This window comes from Moschus berezovskii, chromosome X, assembly GCF_049115385.1.
Source record: "Moschus berezovskii isolate FMDL1 chromosome X, NW_MosBer_1.0, whole genome shotgun sequence".
Lineage (NCBI taxonomy): Eukaryota > Metazoa > Chordata > Mammalia > Artiodactyla > Moschidae > Moschus > Moschus berezovskii.
The window spans coordinates 47,365,425-47,383,068 of NC_142488.1; the positions used below are offsets into that span (position 1 = coordinate 47,365,425).

The 17,644-nt window shown below is 40.5% G+C and overlaps 1 protein-coding gene across 1 annotated transcript in view; it reads right to left on the reverse strand.

The window, feature by feature from the left end:
• Positions 1–17,372, reverse strand: part of VSIG4 (V-set and immunoglobulin domain containing 4) — a 31,115-nt gene extending 13,743 nt beyond the window's left edge. The window contains 3 exon segments of the mRNA XM_055393376.2: positions 11,093–11,371; positions 12,142–12,498; positions 17,221–17,372. Of these exon segments, the coding sequence (XP_055249351.1) occupies positions 11,093–11,371; positions 12,142–12,498; positions 17,221–17,275 (691 nt within the window). The 5' untranslated portion in view covers positions 17,276–17,372.
• Between the last annotated feature and the right edge of the window lie 272 nt (positions 17,373–17,644).

Sequence of the window (17,644 nt, forward strand, 5' to 3'; positions counted from 1 at the left end):
GAAGTAGATATTTTCATGGAATTCCTTTGCTTTCTCTGTGATCCAACAAACGTTGGCAATTTGATCTCTGGTTACTCTGCCTTTTCTAAACCCAGCTTGCACATCTGGATGTTATCAATTCATGTACTGCTGAAGTCTAGCTTGAAGGATTTTGAGCATAACCTTACTGGCATGTGAAATGAGTGCAACTGTACGGTAGATTGAACAATCTTTGGTATTGCCCTTCTTTGGGATTGGAATGAAAACTGGCCTTTCCTGTCCTGTGGCCACTGCTGAGTTTTCTATATTTGCTTACATATTGAGTGCAGAACTTTTACAGCGTCCTCTTTTGGGATTTTAAATAACTCAACTAGAATCCCATCATATTCATTAGCTGTGTCTGTGGTCATGTTCTTAAGGCCCACTTGACTTCACAGTCCAGAATGTCTGGCTCTAGGTGAGTGACCACACCTTCATAGTGATCTGGGTCATTAAGACCTCTTTTGTAGAGTTCTGACACTTTTTAATTTTTTCTGCTTCTGTTAATTCCCTACCGTTTATGTCATCTCTCATGCCAAACCTTTCAAGAAATGTTTCCTTGATCTCTCCAATTTTCTTAAAGAAATCTCTAGTCTTTCCCATTCTATTGTCATCTTATACTTCTTTGCATTGTTCATTTAAGAAGACCTTATCTCTTCTTGCTATTCTCTAGAACTCTGCATTCAGTTGGGTATATCTTTCCCTTTCTCCCATGCCTTTCAGTTCTCTTCTTCCCTCAACTATTTGGAAAGCCTCCTCAGACAAACATTTTGTCTTCTTGCATTTCCTTTTCTTTGGGATAGTTTTGGTCACGTCCTCCTGTGCAATGTTGCAAACTTCAAACCAAGTAGAAAATGCCATTAAACAAAAATTATAAAACAGGAACACCAAAAAAAAAAAAAAAAACAGGAACAAACTAGAAATCCTGGAGATGAAAGATACAATAACTGAAAAAATGCATGCATGTTGAGTTGCTTAAGTCATGTATGACTCTTTACAATCTTATGGACTATAGCTTGTCAGGTTCCTCCCTTCATGGGATTTTCCAGGCAAGAATACTGGAGTGGGTAGGCATGCCTTCCTACAGGGGCTCTTCCTGATCCAGGAATCAAACTTGCATCTCTTATGTTTCCTGCATTGACAGATGGGTTCTTTACCACTTCCAACACCTGGGAAGCCCAAGCTGAAAGAATAAAACCCACTAAAAAGAACTCACTAAAACAGATTTAAACAGGCAGAAGAAAGAATCAGCAAAGCTGATGACAATTAAAATTAGCAGATTAGAGAAACATAAAGGAAAGTGAATGAAGAAAAATGACCAGCACCTCAGAGAACTGCAGGACACCATTAAATGTACCAATATACACATAATGGAAGTTATAGAAGAGGATAGAAAAGCATAGACACATATTTTAAAATGCTATGTAATGTCAAAAATCTTTTGATATTTTTATTTTTTACTGACATTTTAATTTTCATTACTTTTTAATTCTTATTCAGTTGTGTCTGACTCTTTTCAACCCCACTGACTGCAGCCCCATCTGACTCTTTGCAACCCCATTGACTGTAGCACACAAGGCTTCCCTGTCCTTCACTATCTCCCTGAGCTTGCTTAAACTCATGTCCATTGAGTCCATGATGTCATCCAAACATCTCACCCTCTGTCACACCTTTCTCCTCCTGCTCTCAACATTTCTCAGCATCGGGGTCTTTTCCAGTGAATCTTCTTGGCCAAAGTATTGGAGCTTCAGCTTCAGCACCAGTCCTTCCAATGACTATTTGGGACGGATTTCCTTTAGGATTGACTGGTTTGATCTCCTTGCTGTCTAAAGAATTCTCAAGAGTCTTTTACAACACAACCGTTCAAAAGCATCAATTCTTCGGTGCTCAGTCTTCTTTATGGTCCAACTCTCACATCTGTACATAACTATTGGAAAAATGATAGCTTTGACTAAAAAGATTTTGTAGGCAAACTAATGTCTCTGCTTTTTAATACACTGTCTAGGTTTGTCAGAGCTTTCCTTCAAAGGAGAGAATGCCTTAATTTCATGACAGCAGTCACCATCCACAGTGATTTTGGACCCCAAGAAAATATAATCTGTCACTGTTTCCATTGTTTGCCCATCTATTTGCCATAAAGTAGTGGGAATGGATGCCATGATTTTAATTTTTTTTAAATATTGAGTTTTAAACTAGCTCTTTCACTCTCCTCTTTCATCTTCATCAAGAGGCTCTTTATTTCTTCTTTGGTTTCTGGCATTAGGGTGATATTGCCTGCATATTTGAGGTTTTTGATATTTCTCCTGGCAGTCTTGATTCCAGTTTGTTATACATCCAGCCCAGCATTTCACATGATGTACTCTGCATAGAAGTTAAATAAATACACATACAATGTGTTAAAATGCAAAGACATGGCTATACTGACAAAGGTGATACCACTGTAATGGCAGAAAGCAAAGAAGGACTAAAAAGCCTCTTGATGAAGGTGAAATAGAAGAATGAAAAAGCTTGCTTAATACTCAACATTCAAAAAACAAAGATCATGGCATCTGGTCCCATACTTCATGGCAATTAGAAGGGAAAAAAGTAGAAGCAGTTGCAGATTTTATTTTCTTGGGTTCCAAAATTACTGGTGATGGTGACTGCAGCCATGAAATTAAAAGACACTAGCTCCTTGGAAGGAAAGGTATGACAAGCCGAGAGAGCATATTAAAAAGTAGAGACACCAGTTTGCCAATGAAGTTCTGTACAGTCAAAACTATTGTTTTTCCCGTAGTCATGTACAAATATGAAAGTTGAACCATAAAGAATGTGAGTGCTGAAAAATCGACGCTTTCAAATTGTGATACTGGAGAAGACTCTTGAGAGTCCCTAGGACTGCAAGGTGATCAAACCAGTCAATCTTAAAGGAAATCAGCTCTGAATATTCATTGGAATGACTGATGCTTAAACTGAAGCTCCAATATTTTGCCCACCCCATGTGAAAAGACAACTCATTGGAAAAGACTCTGATGCTGGCAAAGATTGAAGGCAAAAAGAGAAGAGAGTGGTTGAGGGTGAGATGGTTAGATGGCATCATCAACACGATGGACATGAATTTGAGCAAACTCCAAGTGATAGTGAAGGACGGGGGAAATTGGTATTCTGCAGTTCATGGGGTCTCATCACAAAGGTTCAGACATGACTTAGCAACTGAACAACAACATTTCAGTATCAATTTCCATCTGTCTCCTAAAAAAAAGAAGCAAAAATGAACAAATGGGACCTAATTTAATCCTTTTCTACAGCAAAAAAAAAAAAAAAAATCAAAGAAACAAAAGAGAGCCTACTGAACGAGAGAAAATATTTGCAACTAAGAATGATAAAGTGTTAATGTCCAAAATATATATAGAGATGCTCATATAACTCAATATAACAACAACAAAAAATAACTCGATTGGAAAACCATCAGTTCAGTTCAGTTGCTCAGTCATGTCTGACTCTGTGCAACCCCATGGACTGCAACAAGCCAGGCCTTCCTCCCTGTCCATCACTAATACCTGGAGTTCACTCAAACTCATGTACTTTGCATCAGTGATGCCATTCAACCATCTCATCTTCTGATGTCCCCTTCTCCTTCCACCTTCAATCTCTCCCAGCATCAGGGTCTTTCCAAATGAGTCAGTTCTTCTCATCAGGTGGCCAAAGGATTGGAGTTTCAGCTTCAGGATCAGCCTTTCCAATGAATATTCAGGACTGATTTCCTTTAGGATGGACTGGTTGGAACTTCTTGAAGTCCAAGGGATTTTCAAGAGTCTTCTTCAACACCACAGTTCAAAAGCATCAATTCTTCAGTGCTCAGCTTTCTTTGTAGCCCAACATTCACATCCATACATGACTACTGAAAAAATTGTAGCTTTGACTAGATGGAACTTTGTTGGCAAAGTAATGTCTCTCCTTTTTAATATGCTGTCTAGGTTGGTCATAACTTTTCTTCCAATGAGCAAGGCTCTTTTAATTTCATGGCTGCAATAAACATCTGCAGTGATTTTGGAGCCCCCTCCCCCCCCCCGCCAAATAAAGTCTCTCACTGTTTCCACTATTTCACAATCTGTTTGCCATGAAGTGATGGGACCAGATGACATAACATTAGTTTTCTGAATGTTGAGCTTTAAGCCAACTTTTTCACTCTCTTCTTCCAATTTCATCAAAAGGCTCTTTAGTTCTTCTTCACCTTCTGACATTTAGGGGGTGCCATCTGCATATCAGAGCTTATTGATATTCTCCCGACAATCTTGATTCCAGTTGTGCTTCATCCAGCCCAGCGTTTCTCATGATGCACTCTGCATATAAGTTAAATAAGCAGGGTGACAATATACAGCCTTGATATACTCCTTTCCTGATTTGGAGCCAGTCAGTCATTCCATGTCCAGTTCTAACTGTTGCTTCCTGACCTGCATAAAGATTTCTCAAGAGGCAGGACAAGTGGTCTAGTATTCCTATCTCTTTCAGAATTTTCCAGAATTTGTTGTGGTCCACACAAAGTCTTTGGCATAGTCAATAAAGCAGAAATGGATATTTTTCTGGAACTCGTGCTTTTTCGATGATCCAGCGGATGTTGGCAATTTGATCTCTGGTTCCTCTGCCTTTTCTAAATCCAGTTTGAACATCTGGAGCTTCATGATTCATGTACTGTTAAAGCCTGGCTTGGAGAATTTTCAGCATTACTTTACTAGGATGTGAAATGAGTGCAATTGTGTGGTAGTTTGAGCATCCTTTGGCATTGCCTTTCATTGGGATTGAAATGAAGACTGATTTTTCCAGTCCTGTGGCCACTGCTAAGTTTTCCAAATTTGCTGGTATATTGAGTGCAGCACTTTCACAGCATTATCTTTTATAATTTGAAAATGAGTCAAGATAATACACTCTCTTAATAAAATAAAGAAGGAAAGAAATACACAATCATTTCAATAGACACAGAACATGACTTGACATGATTCAATACCTTTTGATTATAAAAAACACTCAGAAAGCTAGGAATAAGGACCTGTTCTCAACACAAGGAACATTTACCAAAATAAAGGCATCTGTCATCATATTTAATGTTGAAAGAAAGAATATTTTCTTGTAAGATCAAAAAGAAGGCAATGATTCCCATTCTTGCCATGTTTTTTTCACCATTGTACTGTAGGTACTAGCCAGAGAAATTGTGCCAGAATAACAAATAAAAGGCATCCAAATTGGAAAGAAAGGAATAAAAGTTTTTCTATTTTCAGATGACAAAAAAATATATAGAAAAATCTAAAGAATCCACAAAACAATGATTAGAGCAAATAAATGTTTAGCAATATTGTAGGATATACGATCAACATACAAATATCAGTTGTACTTCTGCACCCTAGCAACGAACAACCCAAATATAAAATTAAGGAAACAATTTTGAAAATAAAAAGATACCCAAATTGGAAAGGAAGAAGTAAAATTCTCGCTATTTGAAAAGAGACATGATACTGTATAAAGACAATCCTAGGAGATCCAACCAGTTCATTCTAAAGGAGATCAATCCTGGGTGTTCATTGGAGGGACTGATACTAAAGCTGAAACTGCAATACTTTGGCCACCTCATGTGACGAGTTGACTCACTGGAAAAGACTCTGCTGCTGGGAAAGGTTGGGGGCGGGAGGAGAAGGGGACGACAGAGAATGAGATGGCTGGATGGCATCACCGACTCTGTGGACATGAGTTTGAGTGAACTCTGGGAGTTGGTGATGGACAGGGAGGCCTGGCGTGCTGTGATTCATGGGGTCGCGGAGAGTTGGACACGACTGAGTGACTGAACTGAACTGAACTGAAAGGCCACCAGAAATCTTTTAAAATTAATAAATGAATTCAGTAAAATAATAAAATACAAAATCAATATACAGAAATTTGTGGCATTTCTATATGCTAATTACTCTCAGAAAGATAAGTGAAGACAATAATCCAATTTATAATTGTATAAAAAATTAAAATACTTAGCAATAAATTTAACAAAGATGTTAAAAGACGTAAAACGAAAACTATAAGACACTGAGAAAATAAATTGAAAACACAAATAAATAAGGAGATATCCATTTTTTCTGGATTGGAAAAATTAATATTTTAAAAATATACTATACAAAACAATCTACAGATTAAATATATCCTTGTCCAAATTCCAATGGTACATTTCACAGAACTGAAACAAACAATTCTAAAATTTATGTGGAATCACAAAAAAATGCAGAATACCTAAAACAATCTTGAGAAAGAAGAATAAAGCTGGAGGCATCATGTTCCCTGATTTCAAACTATACTTCAAAACTGTAGTAATCAAAACAGTATGATACTGGCACAAAAATAGACACACAGATCATTGGAACAAAATTGAGAGCCTAGAAATAAGCTCACACTTGCACGGACAATTAATTTATGACAAAGGAGCAAAGATGTGAATAAAGAGGTCTTGGTCTTTGGAGATTTGGAAGTAAGTGATGACTCCAGTTTACAAAGTTATATTGGGCTAAATAAGGAGGGACAGACAATAAAAACTACCTGTTTTAGTAGGTTGGTAGTGGCCACAGGAGAGATGGCGGTGGCAGATGTAAAGTTTTATTTAATGACACATATGTTGAAATGAAGGTGTTAGTCACTCAGTAATGTCCAACTCTTTGTAACCCCATGGGTTGTAGCCAGCCAGGCTCCTCTGTCCACGGGATTCTCCAGGCAAGAATACTGGAGTGGGTTGCCATGCCCTCTTTAAGGGGATCTTCCAAACCCAGGAATTGAACCCAGGACTCTCTGTGAGATTCTTTAACATCTGAGCCACTGTGGATGTTATTTGCATATATATGTACTTTCAGTTCAGTTCAGTCACTCAGTCGTGTCTGACTCTTCACGACCCGATGAATCGCGGAAAGCCAGGCCTCCCTGTCCATCACCAACTCCCGGAGTTCACTCAAACTCATATGCATCGAGTTGGTGATGCCATCCAGCCATCTCATCCTCTGTTGTCCCCTTCTCCTCCTGCCCCCAATCCCTCCCAGCATCAGAGCCTTTTCCAGTGAGTCAAATCTTCGCATGAGGTGGCCAAAGTATTGGAGTTTCAGCTTCAGCATCATTCCTTCCAATGAACACCCAGGACTGAACTCCTTAAGGATGGACTGGTTGGATCTCCTTGCAGTCCAAGGGACTCTCAAGAGTCTTCTCCAACACCACAGTTCAAAAACATCAATTCTTTGGCAATCAGCTTTCTTCACAGTCCAACTCTCACATCCATACATGACCACTGGAAAACCCATAGCCTTGACTAGACAGACCTTTGTTGGCAAAGTAATGTCTCTGCTTTTTAATATGTTGTCTAAGTTGGTTATAACTTTCCTTCCAAGGAGTAAGCGTCTTTTAATTTCATGGCTGCAATCACCATCTGCAGTGATTTTGGAGCCCCCCCAAATAAAGTCTGACTCTGTTCCCACTGTTTCCCCATCTATTTCCCATGAAGTGATGGGACCAGATGCCATGATCTTAGTTTTCTGAATGAGCGGTGGCTGCACGGGTTCAGGAGGGCTGAGAGGAGCTACTCCATGTTCAAGGTCAGGAGGGGTGGCCGTGAGGAGATATCCCTCGTCCAAGATAAGGAGCAGTGGCTGCACTTTGCTGGAGCAGCCATGAAGAGATACCCCACGACCAAGGTAAGAGAAACCCAAGTAAGACGGTAGGTGTTGCGAGAAGGCATCAGAGGGCAGACACACTGAAACCATAATCACAGAAAACTAGTAACTCCGATCACACTGACCACAGCCTTGTCTCTCTCAATGAAACTAAGCCATGTCGTGTGGGGCCACCCAAGACGGGTGGGTCACGGTGGAGAGGTCTGACAGAATGTGGTCCACTGGAGAAGGAAAAGGCAAACCACTTCAGTATTATTGTCTTGAGAACCCCATGTACAGCATGAAAAGTCAAAATGGTAGGATACTGAATGAGGAACTCCCCAGGTCGGTAAGTGCCCAATATGCTACTGGAGATCAGTGGAGAAATAACTCCAGAAAGAATGAAGGGGTGGAGCCAAAGCAAAAAAAGAAAAACCCAGTGGTGGATGTGACTGGTGATAGAAGCAAGGTCCGATGTTGTAAAGAGAAATACCGCGTAGGAACCTGAAATGTTAGGTCCATGAATCAAGGCAAATTGGAAGTGGTCAAACAGGAGATGGCAAGAGTGAACACCGACATTCTAGGAATCAGCGAACTAAAATGGACTAGAGTGGGTGAATTTAGCACAGATGACCATTATACCTACTACTGTGAGCAGGAATCCCTTAGAAGAAATGGAGTAGCCATCATGGTCAACAAAAGAGTCCAAAATGCAGTACTTGGATGCAATCTCAAAAACGATAGAATGATCTCTGTTCGTTTCCAAGGCAAACCATTCAATATCACAGTAATCCAAGCCTATGCCCCAACCTGTAACGCTGAAGAAGCTGAAGTTGAACAGTTCTATGAAGACCTACAAGACCTTTTAGAAATAACACCCCAAAAAGGTGTCCTTTTCTTTACAGGGGACTGGAATGCAAAAGTAGGAAGTCAAGAAGCACGTGGAGTAACAGGCAAATTTGCCCTTGGAGTATGGAAAGAAGCAGGGCAAAGGCTAATAGAGTTCTGCCAAGAGAACACACTATTCATAGCAAACACCCTCTTCAACAACACAAGAGAAGACTTACACATGGACATCACCAGATCATCAACACCGAAATCAGATTGATTATATTCTTTGCAGCCAAAGATGGAGAAGCTCTATACATTCAGCAAAAACAAGACTGGATGCTGACTGTGGCTCAGATCATGAACTCCTTATTGCCAAATTCAGACTTAAATTGAAAAAAGTAAGGAAATCCACTAGACCATTCAGGTATGACCTAAATCAAATCCCTTATGATTATACAGTGGAAGTGAGAAACAGATTTAAGGGACTAGATCTGATAGATAGAGTGCCTGATGACCTATGGATGGAGATTCGTGACATTGCACAGGAGACAGGAATCAAGACCAACCCCATGGAAAAGAAATGCAAAAAAGCAAAATGGTGTCTAAGGAGGCCTTACAAATATGTATATTAGGCTTACATAATACACATATACATCTGTTATATTTGGCTTAGGTAGAGGATAATGGATGGAAAAGGGCGTTAGAATAGTTGCAGTTAAGAGCTGAGGTAGATGATTTTTCTGTGGAGAGAAAGATATATCTTATTATGAGCCAGGAGGGAATGAATGAGCAAGAGAATGTCAAAGCAGAGAGGGTGCTTGATAGAATTCACATCTGAGAGTGGGGATCTGGATCTTCTCAAGTAAGGAGAAGGTGACCTCATCTTTTGGGAGCAGGGCTGAAACATGAAATAAGGCAGAAATTGTTCTGAATAGCTGTTATAAGGAATGGGACATAGATGAGCAAATAGACTGACAAACAGCACAGGGACAGGCAGTAGATGACACAGAGTATGAAACTAAAGTGGGGCCAATGCATCTCTAATTTTTCCAGAATTGGAAAATAACACAGAGTGTGACGTATATGTAGGACAGAGATGAATCAGGTTACCAGACTTAAGGAACCATGTTGAGGTGGAAGAGAAGGCAGATACAGGAAGCCAACAGGAAGTAACTTGGATCAGAGAGCAGGAAAGGATGTAACTTCTCTGGGCCTCAATTTCCTTATCCGTCAGTAGAGATCAGTTGTGAGCACTGCCTAACAGTTTTATTGCTTGTAAACACGGACTGGAAAAGGAGTAGACAGGCTGATTGGTTGTGAGCAAGGTCATGCCCAAATGGGCTAGAAAGACATTTATATAAAGGTGAGAATGTTCAACTTGTCTCTTTATGAAGCACACTTTTTTAAAAAAACTTTCTGGCCATGTCTTTCTCTGTTTGACCAGATTGTCATCTCTCAGAGACCTGGGCCAGTGTCCATAAATTTCTCTCAGGATGAGACTGCCCTTATTCCTTCCTAAACTAATGGACCAAAACTTAGAGCACACACATCCTCACTACATCTAAACTTTGGCAAACAAATCCCTGCAGGCCAAACAGGAGTCTCAAACCAATATCAGCCTCCTAACCCAAGTGGAAGGAGACAGTTTGCTTACTTTTGTTACACAGAGATATCCCCTGAGGATAATAATTTTCAGGAGGCTCTGAGGATAATCTCCTAAAGGAAGTTAGCCCTCAGCGTGTTTTGGGAAATAAAAACCTTCTTGGAATAAGTATCTTCCCTTCCAAGGAAATTTCTTGGAAGGCAACAAGATTCATTTGGCCATGTCACTGCTGGACTGTTCATTTAAATCCCAGTCTATAATCTTTATGTACACAGTTTGAAGTGTTTCCAAATAATTCTGCAATAAACATTCAGACCTTGATTAGACTTCAACCAGAACTTGAATTTGGCTTTAGGGAAAAAGAGGGGAGGTTTAAAGAAACTATGCAGAGATCTGGGCTTTATTTCACAAAGCAAAACTGAACAATCAACCAACAAAATAAAAACAACAACAGCAAAAAAAAAGCCATCAAAGCACAGCAAAAACAAACCAATAAGAAGTGTCCCAAATGGTGCCCAGAAAGTGTTATAGGTTCAATCACGAGAGGCAATCAGACATAGTGGAAGAACATGAAATCTGAGTACAAATCCTGCCTTGAACTTCTAAGGAGTAAGCCCTTGGACAAGTAGATTTCCCTTTCTAACTTTCAGTTTCTTCTATAAAATAAGGGAAATGGTAGCTATCTCATGAGATAATTGTGGGATTCAATGAGAAAGCATGTGCCAACTTCTTGTGCATTGTATATGACAAATAAGGGTACTTAGTAACTATTACCTTTCCCTTTACCATCTTCATCTACTTCATCTACAACATGACAGGCAATGTCTCCAGTGTTATTGTGCCAGTCCAGAATTTTTCCTTAGTAATTGAACAACCCAGGACTCCCTCCCCACTCTGCCTCAATCAATTTTCTCTGGGGTAAGAACTTTATGTTGATATATCTCTGGAACAAGGTAGTCCACTGAGATTCTCACCAAGAAAGAATGTTGCTCACCTTTGACCACAAATTTCACAATGTGACTGTGCTGCTCAGAGCCTAACCAGCCCTTGACAGTACAGAAATAGGAACCTGAGTTATCTACCACTGCAGACTTCAGTAAGATACTGAAGATTCCTACTTTGATGGGTACTTGGTTGTTAGAATATTCCTTGCATCAAACGTAACTGATGGGGGGAGAACTCCAAGCCTGGCATTGAAGGCTAATCCTCATTCCTTTGGGTACTGTGAAGCCATATCCACTGCCAGTTGTCACTGTGGGTTTAGAAACAGATACTGCAAAGGGAAGACAAAAGAGCAGGCTCTGGGAAGTTACAATGATGTGAGAACACAAGGTTGTCATCCATGTTGAGTCTAGGGTTATGAATATCTCTGCAAAGGGAACTAAAAAGAGCTGCTGATGTGGGGAATAAAAGGGAATAAGGTAACTTAAATAAAAAGAATTTCCTTGGAAAGAGTAGGTATCATTTGTATTATTTGGGTATTTGTCCTATCTGGAGTTAAAAAAATAAACTGACTAAAACAAAGCCCAGGTTTTTTGTTTTGTTTTCCTTTTTCATTTTGCTTTGTTTGCTTGTTTTTGTTCAGAGTTTTTGGTTTATCTGAAGTTTTGGATTACCAGGGGTCAGATTTTCGTAAAATCGTCAAACTAGCTAAGCTTATCTTGACTAATCCATGCATACCCTTCCCCAGAGTTTCTCTGCCAACATTTTTCCATTCTTTGATAACCTGATCGGATATACTTATTTTTATGAGTTTCAAGAGAGTCCAAGGATACAATCAGGCTATGGGTGCTGGAATTTCTGGGACACTTGAAGGAGTAGAGATTTGAAGGCCAGAAAGCCTTTCCAACATTTATTCAATTCTGCCACGAGAGTGATAACCCTGAGAATATCCTGTTCACTACCTCTGATTAGCACATATAACTGAAGAGAGACTATGTAGAGGTAAACTAAGGTCTCTGGGTTTCTCAGGATTTTCTAGGATTGCAGTCCTTTATTGGGTCTTTGCTTACCAGTACTTTCTTAACACCCATAATGACTCACGTTTCTGGACTCGGAGTTCAATGATCTTATCTCTCACAACTTGGTTGCCATCAGGGGTCTGCCAAGTGACTTCACATGTGTAGTGGCTCCGGTCATCCATCTCCAGTGCATTCAGTTGGAGGGACACATCTCCTGGAACCTCATGATTTACATGCAGGCGGCCCCGGTACTTTGCTTGCTGGATATGGTCTCCAGAGGGGTCACGTAGAAAAATGGTGACTGAGTCAGATCCACGTTCTACCAGCCACTTTACTAAGACTTGTGTATAGCCTTGCAGAGGACCATAGGTACAGGGAATATTTACATCCCCTTTCCAAGGCCCTGTCACACTCTCAGGCACTTCCAGGATGGGATGTCCTGAAGAGGGAGGAACAGAAGAAGGAAGAGGACACAGATGGTACACTCATCTGAGAGCTAAGATGGCAGTGGCAGGCTTCAAGAGGGTTCTGAGAAACACACCCTTAACTCATATGTTCAGATTTCCCATGATCTTTTGTTCTCTGCCAGTTCTCATCATTCAAAACCAGTCCTTAGAAGGAAAGCCCTAAAGTTTTTTTTAGCACTTGTGAGTTTCAAGTTCTTTTCCTATTACTGCCTTGCTTTGAAGTGACCCTGTGTAAGTCAATTTACACCATGGTGGACTTATCTTTTTCATATATTATATAGAAATTCTGAATGGAATGATCTCTAAGGATCCTACAAACTCTAATATTCTGTAAATTCATGAAAAAAAAAAAAACACCTCTTTCAACATTTTCCAAAAGAAGTATGGGAGCAAACGCTGAGCAATCAGGTCTGAGCTATTTTACTGCATGTAATTATGCACTTGGAGAAATGCGGTGGATTCAGGGTTCAGAAAGAAAGGACTATCTACCCTGCTTATTCCTCACTGCTCACTCAGAAAGGCTTGGTGATTGGGTCTTTGCACTAAAATTATTTTCTGGGAGGGAAAAAAGAGACAGGCAAAGGACAATTCTCAGGGTGGAAACTTGTATAAGATGCATTTCTGTTTAGCAAAATCATTAGTTATTGTCAAATGTTAAAAACATGAAATTTGTAAGCTTGATAATTTTTCTGATTTCTATCCTTTCTTTATCTTCCTTTTGGTTTCTCTGAGTTCTCAGCAAAAGTACATTGGAAAATTTCATCCTGAGGAGGAATGGAGAGGAAAATATCTGGAAGGGAAAAGATTCTGAGTATAATCCTAGAGCTGACTGGTAGGAATGGTGGTAGGGCCAAAGGGTGATTGTTTCTTGGCTTGCTGGGAAAGGAAACTAAGGGGGAAAAGTTGGGAGTGTCGAGAGAGACACCACCTTCCATCAACAATTTCCATGCATAAGCTCATATCTTGAGGATTTTGTGTTTTATTTAACTGGAGTTAGAAATGAGGAATTGTATTTAGATATGTCTTTATATCTCTCTTAAAAGAGGTAGTTTCAAAGTGTAGAAAGTAAAAGAGTTAGTCGGTCAGGTATATCTGACTCTTTGTAACTCCATGGAGTGTAGCCCACCACGCTCTTCTGTCCATAGAATTCTCCAGATAAGGATCCTGGAGTAGGTAGCAATTCCCTTTTCCACAGGATGCTCCTGACCCAGGGATCAAACCCTAGTCTCCTGCATTGCAGATAGATTCTTTACCATTTGAGGCACCAGGGAAACACTTACCAAATAAAAGATTTTTTATATAGCCTAAGATTCCCAGGCTTTAATCAAACAGATGAAAGATAGAGTGGGGGCATGTGTTCTAGCTCCCAGAATGTATTGCCAAATACCAGGGCTTCTATCAATGGGAATGCTAAAGTCTAGCCTTTGGCCTGTGCCCTCAACAGAGACTCTAGTACATCTCCTTTACAACCTGCTGGGACCTACCAAGTTATGGACAGGTAATAGGTCATCCCTTGGTTGTAGGGAAACTAGAGAGGACAGTTTAGCAACAAGGCGGCTTGGCAGCCAATGTGAAATGTACGTCAAATTAAGAAATACTCATCACTTTCCTGGAAAGTTGGGTAGGGGAAAATCTATTTCAGGAAATTCCCAACTCTTGAGGATACACTTTGCCCATTATGGATCCTTGCAAACCACCAAATGATGAGGTACTTCGTACGACAGGGTTTGAAGTACTAGGCAGGATGGCATTTGGAGACTTCCAGTATGGCATAGTTAGAAGGGCTTTTAGAATCCACCTAGTCACATTCCTTAATGGTACATATGGACAAGCTGAGGCTCAGTGAAAGAAAGATGCTTACTGAAAGTCATACAGAAAGTAGAGGCACAGCCAGGCCTGGAGGACTAGAATGAAGTCTTTCAGATGCCACACTGCCTCCTTACTTTTTAAACTGATTAATCTACCAGCCATAACTGAAACCAGCACCTTGTTATCTGGGCCTATTTGATATGTTTTAACAGTGCTATCCTCGGGCTGGAAAATATCCTACTGACAGCCCCCAAAATAATTATCTCATCTGCCAACTGCTTTCTGAGAAACATTTCCCAGAACTTCAGAGCTTATCTCTCCTCCCTCAGGAGACTGAATATTATTCAAATATTTCATCCCTTCAGAAGAAAGAAGAGGGCTGGGCATTGACTCAAAGGACTTTGTTGGAAAATGTTTTGACTTGAGAAAGAAGGGCTAGTGCTGGGGCCCACACTAGTCCTGTGACCTGGACTTTAAAAAGTAAAGAGAGCTGTGGCTTGTGTGATGATCCTAAAACAAGGAAAGGCCTGGTTTAGGTGGGAGGTTAAGCACCTTTATGAGATCCATTATGGGCTCCATTTAAAATTTTCATCCTCATATCATCAAACAGGCAGTGAGATCTTCTGATGACCCTGAACATCTGTGTCTGGCCTCTCTCCCTCTATTAGAATGCCCACTCAACAGAGGATTAGCTTACATAATAGATATTTGAAAAATGTTTATAGTGTTTATAAAATGAAAATATTAGGAATTATTGTTATTATTTCAACATATATCTTAAATCGAGAGGCTTTTTAGAAATGAAGCCACATTCCTCCAGAACTGTCCACCTGGCAGGGTGTTTTGAGATCAGCCAAACTGATCTCCTCACTATACAGATGAGCTGGGGACACTGAGATTAAGGGAGAAGGAAGGTGTTATCGGCCATTCAGTTTGTTTCCAGTCTCAGGTCTGTGGTGTAAGACTCTCCACACAAATGATAGACCTGCTTCTAGGTCTAAATAATCTCCACAAGCTGTGGAGGGAACAATACACACACACACATACACACACACACACATGATTTAAATTTAACATTTACAAAATGATCCTCTGAGCTCCAGTCCTGTCTCTTTAATTCCCAGCTCAAATCAACTGATTTGGGGAAAGTAGAGATGTGCACTCTAAAATGTATTAGAGAGTTAAAATATTGTAGTTGTAGAAAGAACACTAATTTTTAGGAGCATTAACTCTGCTGCTAATGCTCTGTGGCCTGGAGCAAATTATTTTCCTTCTTGGGTGACTTAATTTAGTGTCTCTTCTAACTCTGAGGTTCTAGAATTTGATGGATGACAGAGTCCCAGGACAAGGTGATTTAATCTGAGTCAGTTATGGAAAGCTGGATTCTTTCTAACTACATAAATAGCACCAAGTTAGCACTCATCTAGTCTCTCCCTCTAAGGATATGGAATAAGCAGAGATGAAACAAGGACCCTTTTACCTTATTGCGAGTTTCACTTAGCTATTACTCAGGCTTAGTGTTTCCTAAAGGGAGAAGGAAATGGCAACCCACTGCAGTATTCTTGTCAAGAGAATCCCATGGACAGAGGAGCCTGGTGGGCTCCTCTGTCCACGGGGTCGCACAGAGTCGGGCATGACTGAAACAACTTAGCATGCATTGGAGAGGGAAATGGCAACCCACTCCAGTATTCTTGCCTGGAGAATCCCGTGGACTGAGGAGCCTGGTGGGTTGTTGTCCATGGAGTCGCACAGAGTCGGGCATAACTGAAGTGACTTAGCATGCATGCATGTATTGGAGAGGGAAATGGCAATCCACTCCAGTATTCTTGCCTGAAGAATCCCAGGGACAGAGGAATCTGGTGGGTTGCCATCTATGGGGTCACACAGAATCGGACACGACTGAAGTGACTTAGCAGCAGCATCTGTTTTTCTAAAAGTCTTCTTCAGTTCTCAAGGGTATAAATGAAGATACAGTAGGATTTCAGAAAATGATGCTGCTATGAGATAGCCAATACTCTTTTGGTGTATAAGTCCAGCATTAAGATGGACAAATTACCTCTGACAAATTGGGCCATGTCCACAAGGAAGTGAGTCATCCTAAGAAGTGGTAAAAAGCCAAGTCCTGTGAAGACCAGTTGAAGGAGCTAAAGCTGTTTAACTTGGAGAAGAGATGAATCAAAGGAACATTGTTTCTGTCCACAGCATTCTAAAGACCTGTCACAACATGGAGAAGATATATTCTTTGTGTCTCCAAGAAACAGGGCTGGGATCCTTTGATAGAAGCCACAAGATAATTGATTTAGTTTAACACAAGGAAGAATTTTCTAACAGTTGATTGGATAGACTTGATGGTCTGGACAGGTAGTGGATTCTCAGTCACTGCAAGTATGTGAACAAATATCTGAGCACTTATTCATAATACTGAATGGTGAATCTAGGTTACTTCTAAGGTCCCATCTAGCTCCTAACAACATTACTTATTCAGAGGCTGTATATCTTAACAAAGATCCAAACTGGGGAGCATAGAGATAAATGTATAGTGGCAGAATTTTAGCTGAAGAGCAATAAATGGGGAAGGGAATTAAGTGGCGTTGGGAACATTTTTAATGTCCCTGAGATACAACAAATACTAGAAAATAACGTGCATGTTTTACAGGGGAGAATCCTTTCCATTTTCTACCCAAACTTATCTCCTGGCTTCTTCAATAACTTTCAACCACTTCCCTCCCTTCTGCCCAAAACTGAGAATCTGGAGCATTGGCTGAGAACAATCACTCATTTAGCAGGAGTAGGCTTTCCTCAGTAGGCATTCAATCCCACCTCTCCCCACTCCCCCATTTTTGCCTGTGCCAAAATGGCAGCCAGGACCCCTTTTGCTACTTTACCATAGATGACCACCAGTAGGTGGTTCAGGAGCAGCAGGCCCAGTAAAAGCCCCATCACAGTCAGAGCCACTTCTGTCCTTTCTTCTAGCCTCCTGATAGTAAAAAATGAACTCCTGATGGCTTCCAGAGTCTGTGCTTGCTTACTTCCTTTTCTTCCTTATATCTCTCACATGGACTCCCAGTCTCATCTAACATTCCCCTTCCTTCCCTATTTCAGTACAAGTCACATGAGCACCCCCTCCCTACCCTGCCTGGGGTTGGAGTTTTAACTGTGAGTGAAGCAATTCTTCCCCTTGCTAAAGAATTGACTTGACTTTCCCTGGAGCCAATAGGAGTTTCTGGTCTTTGATTTCCCAAGCTGTGCTTATTTTGTGTTTCCTCAACACGATGAGGTTGAGGAATAACCTTTGGGATGAGTGTGCTC